The sequence below is a fragment of the Pristis pectinata genome, chromosome 14 (assembly GCF_009764475.1).
Source record: "Pristis pectinata isolate sPriPec2 chromosome 14, sPriPec2.1.pri, whole genome shotgun sequence".
NCBI lineage: Eukaryota > Metazoa > Chordata > Chondrichthyes > Rhinopristiformes > Pristidae > Pristis > Pristis pectinata.
In genome coordinates this window covers 25,946,770-25,968,098 of record NC_067418.1, presented here as the reverse complement: position 1 = coordinate 25,968,098, position 21,329 = coordinate 25,946,770, and the positions used below count along the sequence as shown (strand labels likewise).

The following is a 21,329-nucleotide window of genomic DNA, read 5'->3' as shown; positions in this document are numbered from 1 at the left end:
TTCCCTCCTGCACCAACTCCTCAGCCACGCATTCATCTGCCATCTCCTCCTATTCCTACCTTCACTATCACGTGGCACTGGCAACAATCCTGAGATTGCTACCCTTGAGGTCCTGTTCTTCAGCCTTCTGTCTAGCTCCCTAAACTCACTTTTCAGGACCTCATCCCTCTTCCTACCTATGTCGTTGGTACCAACATGTACCACGACTTCTGGCTGTTCTCCCTCCCGCTCAAGAATACCGTGGACCCGATCAGAGACATCCCGGACCCTGGCACCTTGGAGGCAACATACCATCCGGGATTCATGCTCACTTCCACAGAACCTCCTATCTGTTTCCCTGACTATCGAGTCCCCTATCACTACTGCCCTCCTCTTCTCCTCCCTTCCCTTCTGAGCAGCAGGATTGATCCCAGTGCCAGAGACCTGGCTACTGCTGCTTGATCCCTGCAGGTCATCCCCCTCAACAGCTTCCAAAGCGGAAAACCTGTTATTGAGGGGAACAGCCTCCGGGGTCCTCTGCACTATCGGCCTGTTCCCTTTCTTTTTCTTTATCTCTCTCCTGACAGTCACCCTTCTATCTGCTTCCTGGACCCTAGAAGTACCTTCTCTAAGGGGGGGGGTGACTGTCTCCTGATGCACAGTATCTACATAATTCTCTCCCTCCCTGATGCTTCACAGTGTTCGAAGGTGCGACTCCAGCTAATCAATTCTGAGCCGAAGTTCCTCCAGCCTCCAGCACTTACTGCAGAAGTGGTCACCGTGAACACCAGCAGGGTCCACGAGCTCCCACATCAAGCAGCTGAAGCACACCATCATGTCCTCCATCTGAACTAATTCTTTCCCTATCTAGTTTTATCCTACTTAAAATTTATAACAATAACAGGTAACAGGTAAACCTTACCTTTACCTACCAGCTACTCACCCGCCTCGCCCATTACTGCCAAAGCCCAATCACTCTGCTCCCTCTCACTCCGCTGCCCACTCTGAACGTGGGTTCAGGTTATAAAAAACATTAGGTCCCAGTTAATTCTGTTTTGTAACAAAACAATTGCTGTACCACTCTTTTCAATGAAAGCAGAAGAAAACAGTCACTGACTATCCATCTCCACTTTAGCTCAACTATACCTGGATCATAGCCAGGGTTGAGCCTCCCGATCATTTACAATACTTACGAAAACTTTTCAGTATGAAGGCCTAACAACTTTGACATACTTCCTTAAACTTTAAGGCACCCAATACCATTGTTGTAAGGAAAAAACACATTATAGCTAATTGAAACTAATTGTTCAGCTCTTTCCAAGAGCCACAACAAGCTATGTCTGATTCAATGACATATAATTGCAAAAATTAAATCTGGTGGTGCTTTAACATCTGATATAATGCAAGAGTGATGCTGATAATCAATGAAATTTGTATTATTTCTTGTTTGCTGCTATTCTTAGCGCAGCAGATAATGTTTCCCAATATATTTTGATGTAAATTTGCCACCAGAGGACGAATATACTCAGCACTCTTATTTATGATCTTTATCATTTTTGCAGGAAATTGGAACCTGGTTTCAATCAGTTACTTTTATTAATCAGAGACAAAAAGTATGTTAACAAATAAGTTTATCTTTTCCATGAGAAGCAACTCTCTCATCTCCCCCCTCCCATCAGGCAGAAGATACAAAAGCCTGAAAGAACTACAATCAGGCTCAAGGACTGCTTCTATCCCACTGTTATAAGACTATTGAATGGTCCCCTAGTTTGGTAAAATGGACTCTTGACCTCACAATCTACCTCGTTATGGCTTCGCATCTTATTGATTGCCTGCACTGCATTTTCTCTGTAACTGTCACACTTTTATTTTGCGTTCCCCTATTGTTTTTCCCTTACTACCTCAATGTAATGATGTGATGAAATGCTCTGTATGGATGGCATGCAAAACAAAGTTTTTCAGTGTACCTTGGTACATGTGACAATAATAAACCCAAAAAAAGTGTGATCAGAAATAATTTTCTGAAAGCTACTCGAGGTGAGTTTTGGCATAAAAAGTGTAATGATCTTTTTTTAAATGACAGACTTTATTCCCTAGTTCTTCTCAGTGCAATTTTCTAGTGAGCCTTGGTTTAGACCAGGAGTCTGCCTTTATTTGCAATAAATACCAGGACTTCGGGGACTTGCAGATGATCACCAGTTCCTGGGATCACTCTCCTCTCACTTCACTGTGATTGTTATCTGGAAGACAGCACACCTGCCAACACTGACCAAGGTCCTTAAATGTGTGGGATGAGGGAGGAAAGGAGATTTGAGTGCTGCTTCCAATTACTTGGTAAATTTAAAAAAAAGTCTTTTGTGTTTTATATCATGGGTTATCCATCTTATTAAAGGAAGATGGGATAAGAATGGGGTCACAGCCAATTGAATGAAACAAGCCACAGCGGGATGAAAAAAAACAATATGACCATTAACCCTACCCTAGAGCAAAAAAACAAACTACTGAAGGAACTCAGCTGGTCAGGCAGCATGTGTGGAGGTGAAGGGATAATCAATGTTTCAGGTCAAGGAAGGTGATGAGTGGAACCAGATAAGGGAGTGATCACCTTCACCTTCTGATAAGATTTCATAATTTGCAGCCCTTTCTTGCCTCCACTTATCGATGTCATGATCTCCACCCTTCCCTCCCCCATCTGGCTCCATCTGCCTATCAACCCTTTCTCACCTGGATCCACCTATCGCTTGCCAGCTCCTGCATCCCTGTCCCCCTCACCTCTTTATACTGGATACCTCCCCTTTACACTCTCAGTGCTGATGCAGGCAGAAGTTGTTGACAGCCACATAACGAGGTATTACCACAGATGATCAAAAATTTGGTCAGAGAGTAGGTTTTAAGGTGTTTCTTAAAAGAGGAAAGAGAAATAGAAAGACAGACATGTTTTAGAAGGTAAATTTTAGAGCTCAGGATCTTGTCAGTTGATGACACAGTGCCATTAAGTGATTTAATACAGGATGCACAGGAGTTCAGAATTAGAAGTGCCAAACATTTCAGAGGGCTATAGCCTGGAGGAGATTACATGCTTGGGCAGGAACAAGGCCTGTTTCTCAGTCTGTATGGGAAGGCAGTGCACAAATGGATGGATGTATTGGGCCATCAAAGATGGGAGGGTGGGGTGGGGTGGGGTGGGGTAATGGAACGCATGAGCTCTTGTGACAAAATAACTAGGGATAAGTCCAATCAGAAAACAACCTTGCCCACATCTCACAGTGGGAGAAACTTCTGATGCTCATTTTATCAGTTCATACTTAATGAACAATAACTTGGATGAAGTACTTGAGTACCTGACGAATTGTGTAGCAGTGTGAACCATTGCCTTCTTATGTTGATATCAATGCCTGTTTTTCATTGTAATTTTCCGTGATATTGCAATGTGATAACAAAAGTCATGGACAAGTCATTTTATATTAGATTGTTTTTGTTCTATGGAGAAAGGTTACTGCCCCACAAATCTGAAATATTTTAATTATGAAAATACTTTTGACCACTATGTGGTGCTGTAGAAATACAAAAGAGGCATGGCTTTGTTATATAAGCAATATTAAATGGTGATTAGGTAACTAATTCAGCATAAAATATTTCATCATGATTTTAATAAATTAGCATTATCTTCTGAATATATAATTACATTTGGGAAATATCAAAATTTCCTTTTTAAGAAATAAAGTAAATGTCTGATCATGCCAGGCAGAAGTTAACAGTACTCAAATCAAAGTGTGAGTGGCCAATATAATAATCAAACTATTCTAGTTAGAAAAGTAAGACAAAGTTGAATTTTGCATGTTTTTTCTTGGTTCATACCTGCTGCAGTTTTTTTACTTTGTTTAATTTCACTTTGTTCATTTTAATGTTTTTAATTATTTCATTATTTTTAAAGCATCATTTATTATGCAGGAAGACGTGGGTTCATCTACAGTGGATCCCATTCTTTCCTGATTATCAGACAATGATTTTTCAGGTTTGCAGATCAATCATTGTCGTAATCACACAACCAATGCCTTCCATTCTTGCCTCTGAACTCAACGCTCCGATCACCCCTGCAAACCACCCTCATGACTAGAGCCAAGGGCTGGCTTGTACTCTCCTGGCTGGAACCTGGAGAAGGTTCCTAGTCTTCCAGCTGGATCCCCAGGATGGTGGTCACTCTCAGCTGGAGCTTTGGGGTGGGCACTCTCCAGCCTACCTGGAGCTATGGGGCAGGTAGTCTCAATCCTGGCCGGAGCTCTGGTCATACACCCTCTACCTCAGCTGGAGCTTTTGGGCAGGTATCCTCTATCCTGGCTGGAGCACATTAATTACAATAGTTACTTGGCTGCTGAACAGCTCTCAGTTAAAAATCTTCTTGAGTTGTGTTCCATAAACAATAAACTGCAAAGTATTGATCAATGTGTTTGGTGCCTTTTAATGTACTTTATTGTGCTTTGCACTATCCTTTGAATTTTCACGATTTTGCATTATCCTCTCTACAGCTAACAATCAAGTCAACTGCATACTTGAGATAGTGGGGGGGTGGGGGGCATGAACATGGATCATTAAAATATCATGGCTAGGTTGAGAAAATAACTATAGAATATTGGTCTTTATAACTGCAGGACTGGTGTGCAAGAGGAATAAAATTATGCTCATCTGTACAAAACTTCAGGTTCTACTACACCAGGAGTGGTGTCAACAATTTGGGAACCATACCTTATGGGACCTGGAGGGAATGCAGTGTAGAGTTACTGGAAAATAACCATACTCTGTGAGTAATATTAAAAGTACAGTTTAGAGAAACTGCTATGGTATTGCCTGGAATACAATGGATGAATTAATTGACGTTTTCAAGTATTAAGAGTAGTTGGGATTCAGCAAAACTATTTCTGCCTGGTTGGTAAATCTAAGATTTCTTCAAATGGCAATTGACGTGAGGTCACTTGTTAATGTTAAATCTAAAATTGACAGATTTTTGATCATGGAAAATGGGGAAAAGGAAGGTATAGCAGGTACACAGAGTTAGCTCATGGATGAGCTATCATATTGCTGTATGGTAAAACAGGCTAAAGGAGCTAAACAGCCTACACTCCTGTTATCACAGAGAGGAGGGATTGGATTATTAAGACAGTGGTCACAAGATTATTGCTTCTTTGATCGCTTCTTTGACAATTGATTATTGAATGGGATGAATGGTCCATTGGCTGTAAAGTGCTTTGAGACATCCTTTTATGTTTCATGAATTGTAGTTTCTCCTTGCTTCAATCATGGAGTCACTCCAGTCATGGAGACATTAAAAAATTCTTCCTACCTCCATCCTTCAAGTGTTAATTTGGAGCAATAAAATATCACAAAAACTGCAGAAAAGCAAAAGAGACTGCTGAATTTGATGATGATTCCCCAAAACTTTTCCTTGCATACATAGTATATCTGAAGCCTTGCCATGGTTTCAGATATAGTATATGTCTACATTTTCAACTCTGTCCCTTGCTGTCTATGACTTGCCTTTTTGCTTTGTATCAACCTGTTACAAGGTCCACATTGCAATAGTTTCATTTGGCAAAGGTTTCAAAAAATTGAACAGGTTAATTTGTGAAAAAGTAATACAGACTTGAAGATAATCTAGGTTGTAATGCATTTGCATGTAAGGTTTTATCATTTAACATCCCAATGGTTTACTGGAAGTTGGGCTTCAACTGGGGATAGCAGTTGCTATTTGTACCATCTGAGCAGATTCAAGTCCATACCCGTCTCCTTTCCAAAGGAGTGATAAGAAGGTGATCAGATGCAGAAAGTCAGGTTCATGTTTTCCTTTCTTTTTAAAGTTTGGGACACCAAAGCCCTTGGCAGACCCAAGCCCAACTACTGCTACACTGAGAGGAATTAACAGTGTTTGTTGAATCTCGCAAAGCTGATTGTTAATTTATTCTGATCCAAGTGCTGGCATTCACCTTAGAGATTAATAGGAAAAAATAGTCTTAGCTTCAGAACACAAATAGTTTTCCAATGTCTTCTGTTGTAGCTCAGTGCGCAACACATTTTCTGCATCTTGGGATTTAGTGCAAGTGAGAGAAAGAATTGACATTCATCTTGGTCTGTTAACAGATGTGGATAGAGTGACTGAGTTGTTTTTAATACTACCATATACTAAGTGAAAGATCCACATTGAAGTGTTGCATGTGAACTTTGTGCTTATTTTGTTTACTATTCATTTTTCCAATAAAAGAGCAATGCAGTATAAAAAAGCAGAGCGTTCACAGGAAGATACAATAGTGTTTCAGTAATGAATACACTGGAACCAGTTTAATAGTGATATGATGAAGTAATGCCAGGTATCTCATAAAATTATACAGAAGCACCTCCCAAACAGATTTAAATTTCAGAAATATAGGATAAAAAAAATTAAATTTTAAGGCAAGAAACTGCATAGTGGTACATTGCAACTATAGAACATGGCTTTGTGTTCAATGGCACGATTTTAGCAACTGTATTGCTCGAAAGGTTGAGATTACTGAATTGTCCTCATTGAAAACTTATTTTATTGCAAAATTCCCTCTGAATCAAAAATACACCAAAGTGACTTTGTTTTAAACAGTGGCCTAAGGAGAATTTTTTTTGTTGCAAGCTAGTTAGAGCTAAATAGTGCAGCTCACAAAATAATTACATTGATGTTAATTATAATATCAGAAATTCACAATGATATCTCAATTGACATCCTCCGAACACTCTTTAGAAGTTCCAGAACAAGGCAGTACTGTTTGACTTATGGCACATTGCAGATGATCTGCATTGTAGTTTATAGAATGTGCTTAGTTTAATGAAAGAAACAGTCCCATTATTACAACAGCAGAGTGTTATGTTTCCTATATTCTTCACGTTTCTTTTTTCTTACATATCTGAATCTGCATACATTCCATTTATTAGATAATCCACCTGCACATAATCTTTCCTTTTATAGCTTTCAAATGCTTTATGTGCAAATAATATAATACTCACTAAGAAAAACAACAGTCCAAATATTAGAATAGCCATTAATGAGCTTGTGTCAGCTAAATATTTGATTAGAGCTCCAGCAGGCACTGAAGGAAAGACATAATTCTTCTCATCATTAAATGCAACTGTAGTTCTGCTTTTTATTTTTGGTGACTGTGACACTCCTCCAGTGATTGTGCTTGCATCGGTTCGAGTTTGTTTCTGCCTTGTTGTTGTCTCTAGGATTAGCTTTGTTGTAGACACTTTTGTTGGGGTAACAGTGGTTAGCTGTGAGGTCGAAGACTGAGTTGTTTTTGGCGTGGAACTCAACAGTTTTGTACTAATTGGGTTAGACTGAAGGGAAGTTGTAGAATCCTTTGAAATACTATTAGGTGCCATAGTTGATACAATTTTGCTCGAATTTGCTGGAACTGATGTAGTCTGTTGACTGTGTACAATTGATGCAGTACTTTCATGGGTGGTGGACAATCCCGTTAAATTAACAGTGGTATGCTGCTTACTGACTTTTGTTGATGCTGTAGTTATTGATGTCACTTCAGTGGTGATCATTTTTGAGTTACTTGTTGGCGATGTTGCTGTCACCATGGTTAGAGCCGGTAAGGTGGCTGAAGTACTAGAAATAGAACCAGAAGTACCAATGAATTGTTTGCTTGGTGTTGATGCTGTAGCTGTAGCATTAATGGTGTCTGTGCTGGAAACTTCATTTGACTCTGTACTTGAATTGGTGACAGCTGTTGAAACTGTTGCAGACATGCTTGTATTACTGTCTGATGACAACATATTAAAAGTTGATGCACTACTGTAAACTGAATGGGTATCTCTTACTTCCTTTTGTACAGGGTGCAAATTCTTGACTGGTGAACCTTCTCCTAGAAAACAAACAAAAAAACTTGAAAACATGGTGAATCCAGCCATCTTAAAAATGGCACATGATAATTATGTTTGGAATGTCACACATTATATCTGCCTGACGGTTCAAATCCTTCAACACAATCCACATAAACAGAAAAAAAGGAACGATTCTTACTAAATGCATCATTGTAACATTTCAAAGCAGAAAAAATATTTCCGCTTAGGTGTGAGGTAGTCTAATTATCTTCTGATTGGCCTTGACAGTGGAATTCTCATCTCTGTCAAGGGAATTATATCCATGACAGTCAGAACATAAAAATATACAAATACAATTAACTTCATAAAGAAACATTAAAAAACTTCAAATTATTCTGGAGGCCTCAACTTCCATGGAAGTCATTTACAGTCAAAAGGACATGCTGATAAAGTGGAAAAAAAATGCCAGCAGATTATCTGGCTTTGAAAATCATCTTGCATGGCATTGGAGGAGTAGTGAGTGCATCCTTAGAAAGTAAACAGAATCTGCACCTACCTATTTGCAAAGCTTTAACATCTTCCACAGTTGCTCCTTTACAGATAGAGATATCCAGACAGTACAAATGAAAACAGAGATTTTGATTTTCTTCAATCACCACCCAATTGCACTCCAAGCCACCTACAACAAAAAAAATTTTTAAAAACCTAAGTGTCATCTGCATAGTCAGTCACACATATCCTTAAAATATTTGTGTGTGTTCTGTAACAACAAAGAAGGCCACAGATGGATAGGTCAGAGTGGGATGGGGAATTAAAATATCAGGCAACCAAAAGCTCAGGGTCGCCCCTGTGGACTGAACGCAGGTGCTCCACAAAGTAGTCACCTGATCTGCATTTGGTTTCTTCAAGGTAGAGGAGACCACAACGTGAACCCCAAATGCGGTGCCCTAGATTGGAAGTAGTACAAGTGAATCACTGCTTCACCTGGAGAGACTGTTTGGGTCCCTGCATGGTGGGAAGAGGTGAAAGGACAACTGCTGCATTGCCTGTGGTTGCATGGGAAAGTGCCATTAAAAAAAAGGGGCTGGGTGGTGGGAATGGAAGAATGGTGCAGGGAGATGCAAAGAAAATGGTCCAGGGGTTCCTTCTTCCTGCACTGCAATTTCTCCTCTACTATTGTTAATAAAGCCCTTGATTGCATCTCATCCAATTACCGCATGTCTGCTCTCAACCCTTCCAGGATATCCTACCAGCCTCCACATTCAACAGAACATTCTCCACAATTTCTGCCACCTTCAAAGAGATTCCACCACCAGAAACATCTTCTCCATATCTCCCCTTTCAGCACCTCACAGGGACCATTCCCTCCGCAACACTTGTCTTTTTATGATGTGGTCTCTTCTACATTGGAGAAATCATATGCAGACTGGGTGACCACCTTGCGGAGCACACATTCAGTCTGCAGGAGTGGCCCTGAGCTTCTCATTGCTTGCCACTTTAATTCGCCATCTCACTCCCTCTCTGAACTATTGGTCAGTGGCCACTTGCACTGTCACAGTGACAAAGAAGTTTTAAACAGAATCTGAGGGGTAAGTTTTTATTTACACAGAGAGTGGTTGATGTCTCGAATGCACTGCCAAAGGTGGTAGTGAAATCAGATACAATTTGTTTAAGAGGCATTTCAATAGACACTCAAATAGACAAAGCATAGAAGAATATAATGCTAATGTGGGCAAATGGGATTCATGTTGATGGGCAAAAAGATTGACATGGATGTGGTGAGCCGAAGGGCCTGTTTCTGTGCTGCATCACTATAGGATTGCATGCAGCGAAGGTTATGGGAGCAGATCATCCCAGGTGTAATACTTAACATTAACACTCCAGAGCTTGCTGTGGTTCTAGACAAGCTGTTCCAAAACAATGCAAGGTAGATGTAAGTACTGTTAATGTCAAATATTATTCATGTGCATTCTGTCCAATAAATGCAGGGCAAATCTAATAGGGTTAATTATCACCCAGTCAAACTATATGAAATCAATAGTGCTATCAGGGAATACTTACTCACCAATCGTCTACTCTGATGCCTAGACTGGATTTTTCCAGGATCACTTTGCTCTAGGTCTAACCATGGAACTAAGAGCTAATTTCAGAAGCAAAATGAAAGGGACTGCCTTTAATATCAAGGCACCATTTGACTGACTGTTTCACAAGTTGAAACTGAAGTCGAAGGGCAAAGGAAAAACAGTGGAGTATACAATGCACAAAGGAAGGTGGTTGTGGCTGTTGGAATTCAATCATCCTGCCCCAGGATATCACTGTAGGAGTTCCTTTAGCTATTTCACCAATGAATTCCCTTCCATCGTAAGCTCACAAGTGCTGAAGTCCGTTGATGACTGCACGATGTTTACCCAGGACATCTCCTCAGGATATGAAACAGTCCATGCCTGCACACAGCAAGACCTACACAACATTCAGGAATGGGCTGACAAATGGCAAGTAACAGTTGCATCACAAAAATGGCCATCTCTAACAAGGCGAGGTTAAACCACCTACCCTTAATATACAAAGGCATTAACAGTGCCCAGTTCCCCAGCAATATCCAAGGAGACTCCACTGACCAGAAGCTCAATTGGCTGTACAAATACCATGGATAAAAGAGCAGATCTGAGCTAGCTATCCTGCAGTGAGTGACATCCCAAAGCCTTTCCACCATTCGCAAGGCACAAGTGTGTGCGCAATACACTTCATATCTCAGGTCAAATGCAGCTCCAACAAGACTGAAGCAGCCCACTTGACTGGTGCTCTAAGCACCACTCTAAATTTGTATTCTCTCCACCACTACTGGCATCTCTAAAATATGGCTAGATTACTAGAAAAGCATACCCCAACTCTGCAACCACTGCCTACAAGGACAAGAGCAGCAGATGCATGGGATCACCAGCCAACCCACTGCAGGATTTTCTTCTGTGTTCTGGCCTTCAACATAAACTGCAGATCTAAGTCTGCTTTTAATCAATAATCACCTCTACTGGTTTATAGTTTCCATGTATAATCCAGATTATAGTTCAAAAATATCACTTTCACTCCAATGATAATCCATAACAAAATCACAATTCCACTATTCAACCACCAAAAATAAACAATGATAACGTTTTGTGTTGGATATATATGAAGCAGGAAGTACTACACCTTACATTGTCTATTATATAAGAGGAAATGCATTCTTGAACTTATTATGAGCATTGCTATAGGGGTTCTGCTGGTAAACGTTTTATTATTTGCTTAAGTAATTAATAAAAAAAAGTTCTACATTTGAGCCTTTTGGGAGGGAAATGTGATATTAGCATTAGCAAGTGATTTTACTTTTAACTATTAGCAGATGTGGCTGCTGTTGGCAAGGACAGTATTTATTGCCTATCCCAAAAAGGCCTTGAAGCCACTTCCTTAAAGCAGCATTCCATCTGGCGAAGCTTCTCCCACCGTATTGTAGGAAAGGCAGTTACAGGATTTAGTCCAACAGTAATGAAGGAATGGCTGTATCTTTCCAAATCAGGCTAAAATGGCATCTGGGAGGGGACCGTACAAGAGGTGGTGTTCCCATGTGCCTACTGCCTTTATCCTTCCTGTTGTACAGATCAAAGATATGGGAACTGGTATCAATGAAAGTTGGCAAGTATCAGCAGTGCGTTTTGCAGGTGATACACACACCCGGCATGGTGCATTAATGGTGGAGGGAGTGAATGTGTAGGATGATGGATTTGGTACCAAAAAAGCCAGCAGCCTTTTCACAAAGGTTTCAGGTAAAAATATCCCAAAATAACTCAAATGTAATTGCATTTTCTGAATAATTCTACAAAGAATCCCCTTTGGGTTTATAAAAGTTTAAAATAATCATAAGGCAGTTTTATTATCACATGCTTTATATGCATTTTCAATTAGGTATGACACAGCAAGCTTATTATAAATGTTATTAGTACTACCCACAAGTAGTTCATTAATAGATGGGTTAAGCTTAATGTTCCTTGGATTATGGTGTACTCTTGGGGTAAGATTTGGATTTGAACTATCAAAATTTGCTGTGACATAAAAGTAACAGGCTAAGCAAATAGAGAGTTGTCCTGGGAGGATGCTTCAGAGGTTCACAAAATAGCGACAGTGGGAAGAACATTCATAGACCCTTTTCCTCTTGCTTGCAAAATTCTGGTAATGCCTCTTGGCTAGTCACTCCCTATTATATAAAAAAAATTCTTCTTGATAAATGCTCTTATGTTAACACTCAGCTGGTTTGAAACTCACTGTTGAGATCTCATACGTTTAAAAAAAAGGATAGATAACAGCACTACAAAGCACATCCTGCATACCACTTACATTCAATATATTTGCAGATTTTGAGAGACTTTTGCTAAAGGGGAGTGTCTCAGCCATTATATCTGTCTGATAAACCGTGTACATAGTATATATGCACATTGATATACTTTACCTTGGTCTGTTACAGAGTCACAAGTTTGATTACATTCTTCTGCACTGCTGACACGTAGGAGTTTTAGCACTTTGATTCCATTATCTTGCAAATTTTGCATTGAGGTCTTAGTTAAAAAGGAAATTGACACATAAAGAAACAAACCAAGAGTCCACATTTTTGAGGAAAATTCCTTATGGCCAGAACTGCAGTATTAAGTGATCACAGGTCAATTGATTCAATGTTTGCTTTTTGCTGAACCTGAAAAGAGAAATATAAAAATAATTAAATGTACTGTTACTTTCTTTTCTTTGATACAGTATTGCATTAAGAAACCCATGGTGCATAATTACCATCTCCAGTCAGTCTCACAAGCTTATCCTCATTCGGGCCTTGACTCTGGTTTAGTAATATAATTCCAGTGCTGTTACTAGGCATTGGAAACTGCTTGGCAACAAAGCTTGAGGGTAATGGAAAAGCTCTGAGTATAATTAGACCTCCAAAAGTGAAATACACCCATCACCAAAAAAAATCTTTCCATGGAGGGTCCAGCCCTAAGTAGAATCCATTATTTTCACAAGATGAATAAAAAAATTACAACCACTGGAAACACAAAATTTGTACAGCATCAGGAGCAGGCTTATATCAAACAGCAATCAGTTAAGGAACATGGAGATCAATCAGAAAAGAAGGGTTGAGGAAGAATTTTATCTCAAGGCAATTATGGATGGGCAATAAATGTTAACATTTCCAGCAACACCACATCCTTTAAATGAATAAGGTACTAAATGATAAAAAGGCTCAAGGGCTTATGACCTACTTCTGATTCTTGTGTTTTTATTTTCCTTGTATTTGTAAAGGTATTAACCACATTCATATCAAGCTATTTTTTCTGCCCTGTACAATTATTAGTATTTAGAATTAAGGGGGATAATGTTTAATTCTTAAAACAGCTGAAGGTGAAAGGTTGTAGCTAGGGCTGACTCAGCAATTACACTATCCATGTAATAGAATTTTGCTGCAGTTTATACCAATAATCTCATGTCAGTTTCCAGTCTTGGGAATATTGTTGAAGAGAGGTACGAAGGCTTAATGCTTTCATACAGAGAAAAAAGTAAACAAAACAAGTGAATCAATGCATCCTTAAGATGTTTGCTAAAGGGTATAATAATATTAGTGACTGTCTATTCCTGCAGGGAAATTGTATGGAGCAGAGAGTGGGAGTGGTGGTGGGGGATGGGGTGGTAGTGACAGGAGAAAACAAGAACAATGCTTAACTCTGTTTCTGAAGCTTTGAGCACACGATGATATTTGACTTTGCTATTTTTAAAGATAAATGCAACTGTTACAATCAGTACTTTAATTCAGTGTTGCAGAGCTCATGTTAAACTTTCCAACTGTGTAGGATTCAAGAGTGCCCTCGACAAGAAGGTTCCAGTTCCAATTACAACCTTTCGAAAAGTCAGCTTTGCTTCTTTAAATAACCTCAACATGTCTTTCTATTAAACATCATATCTCACAGGAAAACAACTTCCAATACTGGTTGGTTCTCTTTGTTTTCTCCATCTTTTCTCCATCTTAGGGATGGAAAGTGTATTTTTCCCAAAACAACATGATGCAAAGATGTGATAGGAGAATGAGTGACTGCTCTGGTTGATAGTTCAGATCTAGTACTAAATCGGCGGAATTTCAGGAAAACTGTAGCCACTTTCTCGAGTTCTTACCATAAACTCTGTGCTCTTATTGATGACATATCCCCTCCCTGACCACTATCTTAAACTGACCCCAACCTTGGCCTTCTAAGTGACCCCAGGCTGAGTATCTGACCCAAGAACTTTTCTATAACCAACTTCCACCTCTGTGATGATGGTTTTCTCCACCTTGACTCAGTTCCTCAGCAGCTGAAACTTTCATCCACGCTGCTGTTACTTCGAGACAGGATTGCTCCTATGTTCTTCTGTCTGGTCTGCACCTTATACCTTCTATAAATTTCAACTTAATCAAAACTCTGCTGCCCATATCCTAACTTACCCTGCATTCTTGTTGGTATTTGGACAATGTTTAATTTTTAAAACCACTGAAGATGAGGAACTATAGCTAAGAGTGACTCAACAGCAATACTAACTATGTGCATTGATGCAATAGATTGAATTATTGCATCAATCTTCAAGTCTATGTTTGAAAACATGAACTATGAAACTCCCTTCCAAAACTTCTCTGCCCTTTTCCTCTGTGATAGTCCTTAAACCCTATCATGCTGAACTTTCATTTCTGTTCACTCGTCCTAATTTCCTTGATTAGCTGGTAGTTTTATAATAGTCATTTGGACATTTTCTAATGTTTAAGGCTCTATACAAATTCAAGTGTTGTTGATGAGAATGGAAGGAAAACAACCCAATATGATTAAACCCGTTAGAATAAATTTCATTTCCTGCTGTAACGATGACCTGCATCAGCCTTGTTCTTCACCATATTAAACTGGAAGGAACATCAGCATCCGCCAGAGAATGCATGGGAGATCTTAGTGGAGATTGATGTGGTCAGGGTGCTGCTGCTGCTGTCCTTCATTCCTTAATGGGATTCAAATTCAGTTTTCAGTGGTAACATAAGAAAAAATATTCTTCATCACCAAAGGTTCTTTAAGGATGGATGCTATGGATGCACAGCTTTAACTGGAAAAATTTAGTTCCAGGATGTGAGCTTAACCAAAGTGGTCATAACAACATGAAACAGCTCCTTCCTTTATATCAGAACTGCCTCATTTCATTGGAAACACAGCCATTTCTTTGCAACAATTCACCCATTCATGCTGTTGGGAACTGACACAAACAGTCAAATGATGCTGTAGACAGGGTTTAAATTTCAAGCAGACTCAAAACTCAAGATCAAGAACACAAAAAATCAAGCACTGCAAGCCATTATGCAATTTATTGAGTCTAAATGTTGGTTAGATACACTTCTGACTTCAGACACAAAATACTGAAGTTCAAACTGGAATGATTGCTCTGCAGAAATCTTGTGGACCTTATGGCTCTAGTCATAGAGATACAGCATGAAGGAAACAGACCCTTAGGCCACTGAGTCTACACCCATTGTAAACCACCCATTTACATTAATCATTGATCCTATTTGTATTCTCTCCACAAACTAGATTGCGAGGGGGAAGGGAACCGGAGGAGAAGGTCAGAGGAAGAAGGGCATGGGGAAAAGTCAGATCTAACAGGTGGAGAGGCTTTGAGGAAGGAGAAGCAGAGTACAGGCTACAAAAGTAGTAAGGTGGAGGAGCTAAAGTGCATTTACTTGAATGCAAGAAGCATCAGGAATAAGGGAGATGAACTGAGAGCTTGGATAAGTACATGGGACTGCAATATTGTGGCCATCACAGAGACATGGCTGACATCAGGGTAGGAATGGATATTGAATATTCCTGGTTTTCAGTGCTTTAAAAGGGATAGGGAGGGGGGAGAAGAGGAGGAGGGGTGGCGATACTGGTCAGGGACACGGTTACAGCTGAAGAAAGGGTACATAATGTAGAAGGATCCTCTCTAGAGTCAATATGGGTGGAAGTTAGGAACAAGGAAGGGGCAGTTACCCTCCTGGGAGTATTCTATAGGCCCCCAGGTAGCAGTAGGGATACTGAGGAGCAAACTGGGAGGCAATTTTTGGACAGATGCAAAAATAACAGTGTTATTATAATGAGAGACTTCAACTATCCAAATATTGATTGGCACCTACTTAGTGCCAAAGGTTTAGACGGGGCGCAGTTTGTTAAGTGTGTCCAGGACGGATTCCTGACACAGTATGTTGACAGGCCGACTAGAAGGAATGCCATCTTAGATCTAGTTTTAGATAATGAACCAGGTCAGGTGACAGATCTCTCGGTGGGTGAGCATTTGGGGGACAGTGACCATTGCTTCATAACCTTTAGAATTGTCATGGACAGGGATAGGAGCAAAGAGGACGGGAAGATATTTAATTGGGGGAAGGTGAATTATGAGGCTGTAAGGCAAAAACTTAGGAGTGTAAACTGGGGTGATATTTTTGAAGGGAAATGTACTATAGAGATGTGGTCGATGTTCAGGAATCTTTTGCAGGATGCTAGGGATAAATTTGTCCCGGTGAGGCAGAGAAGGAATGGTAGGGTGAAGGAACCGTGGGTGATGAGAGAGGTGGAACAACTAGTTAGGAAGAAGAGGGCAGCACACATAAGGTGTAAGCAGCAAGGATCGGACAGGGCTCATGAGGAATATAGAGTAGCAAGGAAGGAACTTAAGAAAGGGCTGAGGAGAGCGAGAAGGGGACATGAAAAGGCTTTGGCAAGTAGGGTTAAGGAGAATCCCAAGGCTTTTTTCTCGTACGTAAAGAGCAGAAGGATGGCCAGGGAAAAGATAGGTCCGATTAAAAACAAAGATGGGAGGATGTGCCTGGAAGCTGTGGAAGTGGGTGAGGTTCTCAATGAATACTTCTCTTCGGTATTCACCAAGGAGAGGGGTCTTGATGATGCTGAGAACAGTGTAGGTGAGGGTAATGTTCTCGAGTATGTAGATATTAAGAGAGAGGATGTGTTGGAGTTGTTGGAAAATATTAGGACAGATAAGTCCCTGGGGCCTGAAAGAATATTCCCCAGGCTGCTTCGTGAGGCGAGGGAGGAGATTGCTGAACCGTTGGTTAGGATCTTTGAGTCCTCGTTGTCAATGGGGATGGTACTGGGGGATTGGAGGGTGGCGAACGTTGTCCCCTTATTCAAAAAAGGTAGTAGAGATAGTCCAGGGAATTACAGACCGGTGAGCCTTACATCTGTGGTGGGTAAGCTGCAAGAAAGGATTCTAAGAGATAGGATCTATGAGCATTTAGAGAAACATGGACTAATTAGGGACAGCCAACATGGCTTTATGAAGGGAAGAGCTTGCCTCACAAGCCTGATAGGGTTCTTTGAGGAGGTGACCAGGAAGATTGATGAGGGTAGTGCAGTGGATGTGGTCTACATGGAATTTAGTAAGGCGTTTGACAAGGTTCCACATGGTAGGCTTCTTAAGAAGGTCAGAGGCCAAGGGATCCGGGGAAGCTTGGCCGTGTGGATTCAAAATTGGCTTAACTGTAGAAAGCAGAGAGTTGTGGTGGAGGGAGTGCATTTGGATTGGAGGGCTGTGACTAGTGGTGTCCCGCAGGTATCGGTTCTGGGACCTCTACTTTTTGTGATACTTATTAATAACTTAGATGAGGGGGTGGAAGGCTAGGTTAGCAAGTTTTCAGATGACACAAAGATTGGTGGTGTCGTGGATAGTGTGGAGGACTGTCGAAGCTTGCAGAGGGATATTGATAGGATGCAGAGCTGGGCTGTCAAGTGGCAGGTGGAGTTCAATCCAGAGAAGTGTGAGGTAGTACACTTTGGAAGGACAAACTCTAAGGCGGAATACAAGGTTACTGGCAGGGTTCTGGGCAGTGTAGAGGAGCAGAGGGATCTGGGGGCTCATATTCACAGATCACTGAAAGTTGCCTTGCAGGTGGATAGGGTAGTTAAGAAAGCTCATGGGATGTTAGCTTTCATAAGTCGGGGGATCGAGTTTAAGAGCCGCGAAGTGATGATGCAGCTTTACGGAACTCTGGTTAGGCCACACTGTGTCCAGTTCTGGTCGCCTCATTATAGGAAGGATGTGGAGGCGTTGGAAAGGGTGCAGAGGAGATTTACCAGGATGCTGCCTGGATTAGAGAGTATGGATTATGAGGAGAGACTAAAGGAGCTGGGGCTATTCTCATTGGAGAGGAGGAGGATGAGGGGAGATATGATAGAGGTATACAAGATATTGAGAGGAATAGATAGAGTGGACAGCCAGCACCTCTTTCCCAGGGCGCCAATGCTCAAAACAAGAGGACATGGCTTTAAGGTACTGGGTTGGAAGTTCGAGGGTGATGTCAGAGGGAGGTTTTTCACCCAGAGAGTGGTTGGTGCATGGAATTCGCTGCCTGGGGTGGTGGTAGGCTGATACATTGGACAAGTTCAAGAGATTGTTAGATAAGCATATGGAGGAATTTAAGTTAGAGGGATATGTGGGAGGAAGGAGTTAGCTAGTCTTAGGTGTGGTTTGAAGGGTGGGCCAAAGGGCCTGTATTGTGCCGTATTGTTCTATGGTTCCACTAATAATCTAAAGCTTTAAAGTTCCAATCCCATTGTGGCAGACAGATTTAAAATCTGGAATTGAAAGTTGATTTTAGTAAAAGTTGCAATGAAGCTTTCTGCTCATTGTTCACTAATTTCAAAGAGGTCAAAACTCCAGTCTCACACCGATGTAGACGGCTCTTGGCTTTTCTATGAAACTGGCCTTGCAAACCACTTGGACATGTCAAACTGCTACTCGGCAATTCAAAATGGCAGCTGCAGGTCAAGTGCATTCACACCTTCTAAATACTTCTAAATAATGACTTAGAAACAAAGATATACTTGAATCCAAGTAGCAACTTTAACTAGTTTGTTAAACTTCAATCATTTTTGTACATAAGTGTGTGCAGCAGCAGTTGAGAAAAAATGAGAGCAAGACTGAGAAAGGGAGTACAAAAGAACAGGTGAGTAGAGAATAGACAATGGCTACAAAGCCTAAAGGAAATCACAACCTGGATCAGCTAACTACTTATGCTTTTCCAGCCCACATATAATCTTCAAGTCAAATTAATTTGTATAAATAGGAGAGAACCTCAGAATGGTTATAGCATGGAATGGGCTGAACTTCCTCATTATGTCAGCATTGGCTCAATGCAAGAACAAACCATCTGGTCCCACTTCCCCACAGCCCTGTTATTATTTCCATTCCAGTCCTGGTCCAATCCTCGTTTCAATACCATAACTGAATCTACCACCACTACCTGCCCTGGAGAGCATTTGAGACTCTCAAATTATGCATCAGCATAATTTTTTTGTATGATTTTGTGGTTTATTTGTTGATCATCTCTCATTCTTAATCTCTGGTTTTTGACTGTTCCACCAAAGGAAACCATTTTTAACTAATTTGTTTGAACCTTCTGAACTCTGCACGATAGTGCTATTGAATATTCAGGGACAGTGGTTAGACTTCATCTTATGTTAGATGATCATTGTCTGGAACTCTGGAGACACGAATGTTACTCATCACATCAGAAATGCCCAAATATTGTCTAGGTGCGTACAAGCATTGTCTTCTTCATTTATTGAGGAGAGGGTATAGGAACTGAATATTGTACATTACCTCTGAAATCCCCATTTCTGACCTTACAATGGAAAAAAAGGTCATTGATGAAGGAGCTGAAGATGGTTGGGTTTAGGACACTACACTGAGGAGTCCTGCAGTAATATCCAGGGACTGGGATGATTGAACTCCCATCGGCACAACCGTCTCCCCTTGTGTAAGGTATGACTCCAAGCACTCGAGTGATTTCCCTTTGATGCCCATTGACTTCAGTTTCACTCGGGCACCTTGGATTAAATGCTTCCTTGTATTGGTATTGGCTTATTATTGTCACTTGTACCAAGGTACAATGAAAAACTTGTCTTGCATACTTATCGTACAGGTCAATTCATTACACAGTGCAGTTACATTGAGTTAATACAGAGTGCATTGAGGTAGTACAGGTAAAAACAATAACAGTACAGACTAAAGTGTCACAGCTACAGAGCAAGTGCAGTGCAATAAGGTGCAAGGTCACAACAAGATAGATTGTGAAGTCAGAGTCCATCTCATCGTCTAAGGGAACTGTTCAATAGTCTTATCACAGTGGGGTAGAAGCTGTCCTTAAGCCTGGTGGTACGTGCCCTCAGGCTCCTGCATCTTCTACCTGATGGAAGAGGAGAGAAGAGAGAATGACCCAGGTGGGTGGGGTCTTTGATTATGCTGGCTGCTTCGCCAAGGCAGTGAAAGGTAAAGACAGAGTCCAAGGAGGGGAGGCTGGCTTCCGTGACATGCTGGGCTGTGTCCACAACTCTCTGCGGCTTCTTGCGGTCCTGGGCAGAGCAGTTGCCGTAACAAGTTGTGATGCATCCAGATAGGATGCTTTCTATGGTGCATCGACAAAAGTTGGTGAGTGTCAAAGGGGACGTACGGAATTCCTTTAGCCTCCTGAGCAAGTAGAGGTGCTGGTGAGCTTTCTTGGCCGTGACATCTACGTGATTTGACCAGGACAGGCTATTTGTGATGTTCACTCCTAGGAACTTGAAGCTCTCAATCCTCTCAACCTCAGCACCATTGATGTAGACAGGTGCATGTACACCGCCCCCTTTCCTGAAGTCAATGACCAGCTCTTTTGTTGACACGTTTGGTTCATGTTTGGACCACGGCTGTGATGAGGTCTGGAGACAAGTGGTCCTGGCAAAACCCAAAATTGTCATCACTGAGCAGACTATTTATCAGCAAATGTTGCTTGATACCACTGTCAATGATAGCTTCCATCAATTTGCTGCTGATTTGGGATCAGGCTGATCGGGTGACAATTAGCTCGTTCGCATTTGTCCTGCTTTTTGTCAGCAGGACATATCTGGGTAATTTTCCACACTGTCAGTTAGATGCCAGTGTCATAATTGTACTGGAACAGTATGGCATAGCTAATTCTGATGCAAGGTGAGATATTGTCTAGCCCCATAATCTTTGCTGTATCCAGTGCTATCAAGCTCTTTCTTAGTATCAAGTAGAGTGAATGAGTTTCACTGGAGACTGACTTCAATGGTAATGGGGATCTTAGGAGGAAGCCAAGATGGATCACTTATTCCCCACATCTGGCTGAACATGGCTGTGAATGCTTCAGTTTTTTTCTTTAGCACTCATATGTTGGGCCCTACCATTGTTGATGATGAGGATTCCTTGCAGCCTCCTCCTCCCATTAGCCATTTAATCGCATTTACAGCCAGATCTAGTAAGACTGCAGAGTTCTGATCTGATTGTGAGATATCTTGGGTCTTATCTATAAGATGCTTTGTTTATAGTGTAGCGACTCACCGCACCAGCATCAAACCAGCTGCCAACATCACGAGCGTCGGAGGCCTCGATCCAAGATGGCGCAGGGCCCTCCTTCTTCCCCATCT

At 41.1% G+C, this 21,329-nt stretch overlaps 1 protein-coding gene across 7 annotated transcripts in view; it reads right to left on the bottom strand.

Moving 5' to 3' along the window:
* Positions 1-6,271: 6,271 nt before the first annotated feature.
* The window catches only part of wu:fa25f02 (uncharacterized protein C11orf24 homolog), a 48,943-nt gene continuing 33,885 nt past the window's right edge, over positions 6,272-21,329 (bottom strand). For 6 of the 7 annotated variants that reach the window (XM_052028888.1, XM_052028893.1, XM_052028890.1 and 3 more), the window contains 3 exons: positions 12,308-12,547; positions 8,384-8,506; positions 6,272-7,868 (listed from right to left, as the gene is read on the bottom strand). In XM_052028888.1, the coding sequence (XP_051884848.1) occupies positions 6,895-7,868; positions 8,384-8,506; positions 12,308-12,464 (1,254 nt within the window). In that variant the 5' untranslated portion in view covers positions 12,465-12,547 and the 3' untranslated portion in view covers positions 6,272-6,894. Of the gene's footprint in view, positions 7,869-8,383; positions 8,507-12,307; positions 12,548-12,639; positions 12,685-21,329 lie in introns of those variants that run through there. The other variant, XM_052028892.1, reaches the window with a different exon arrangement.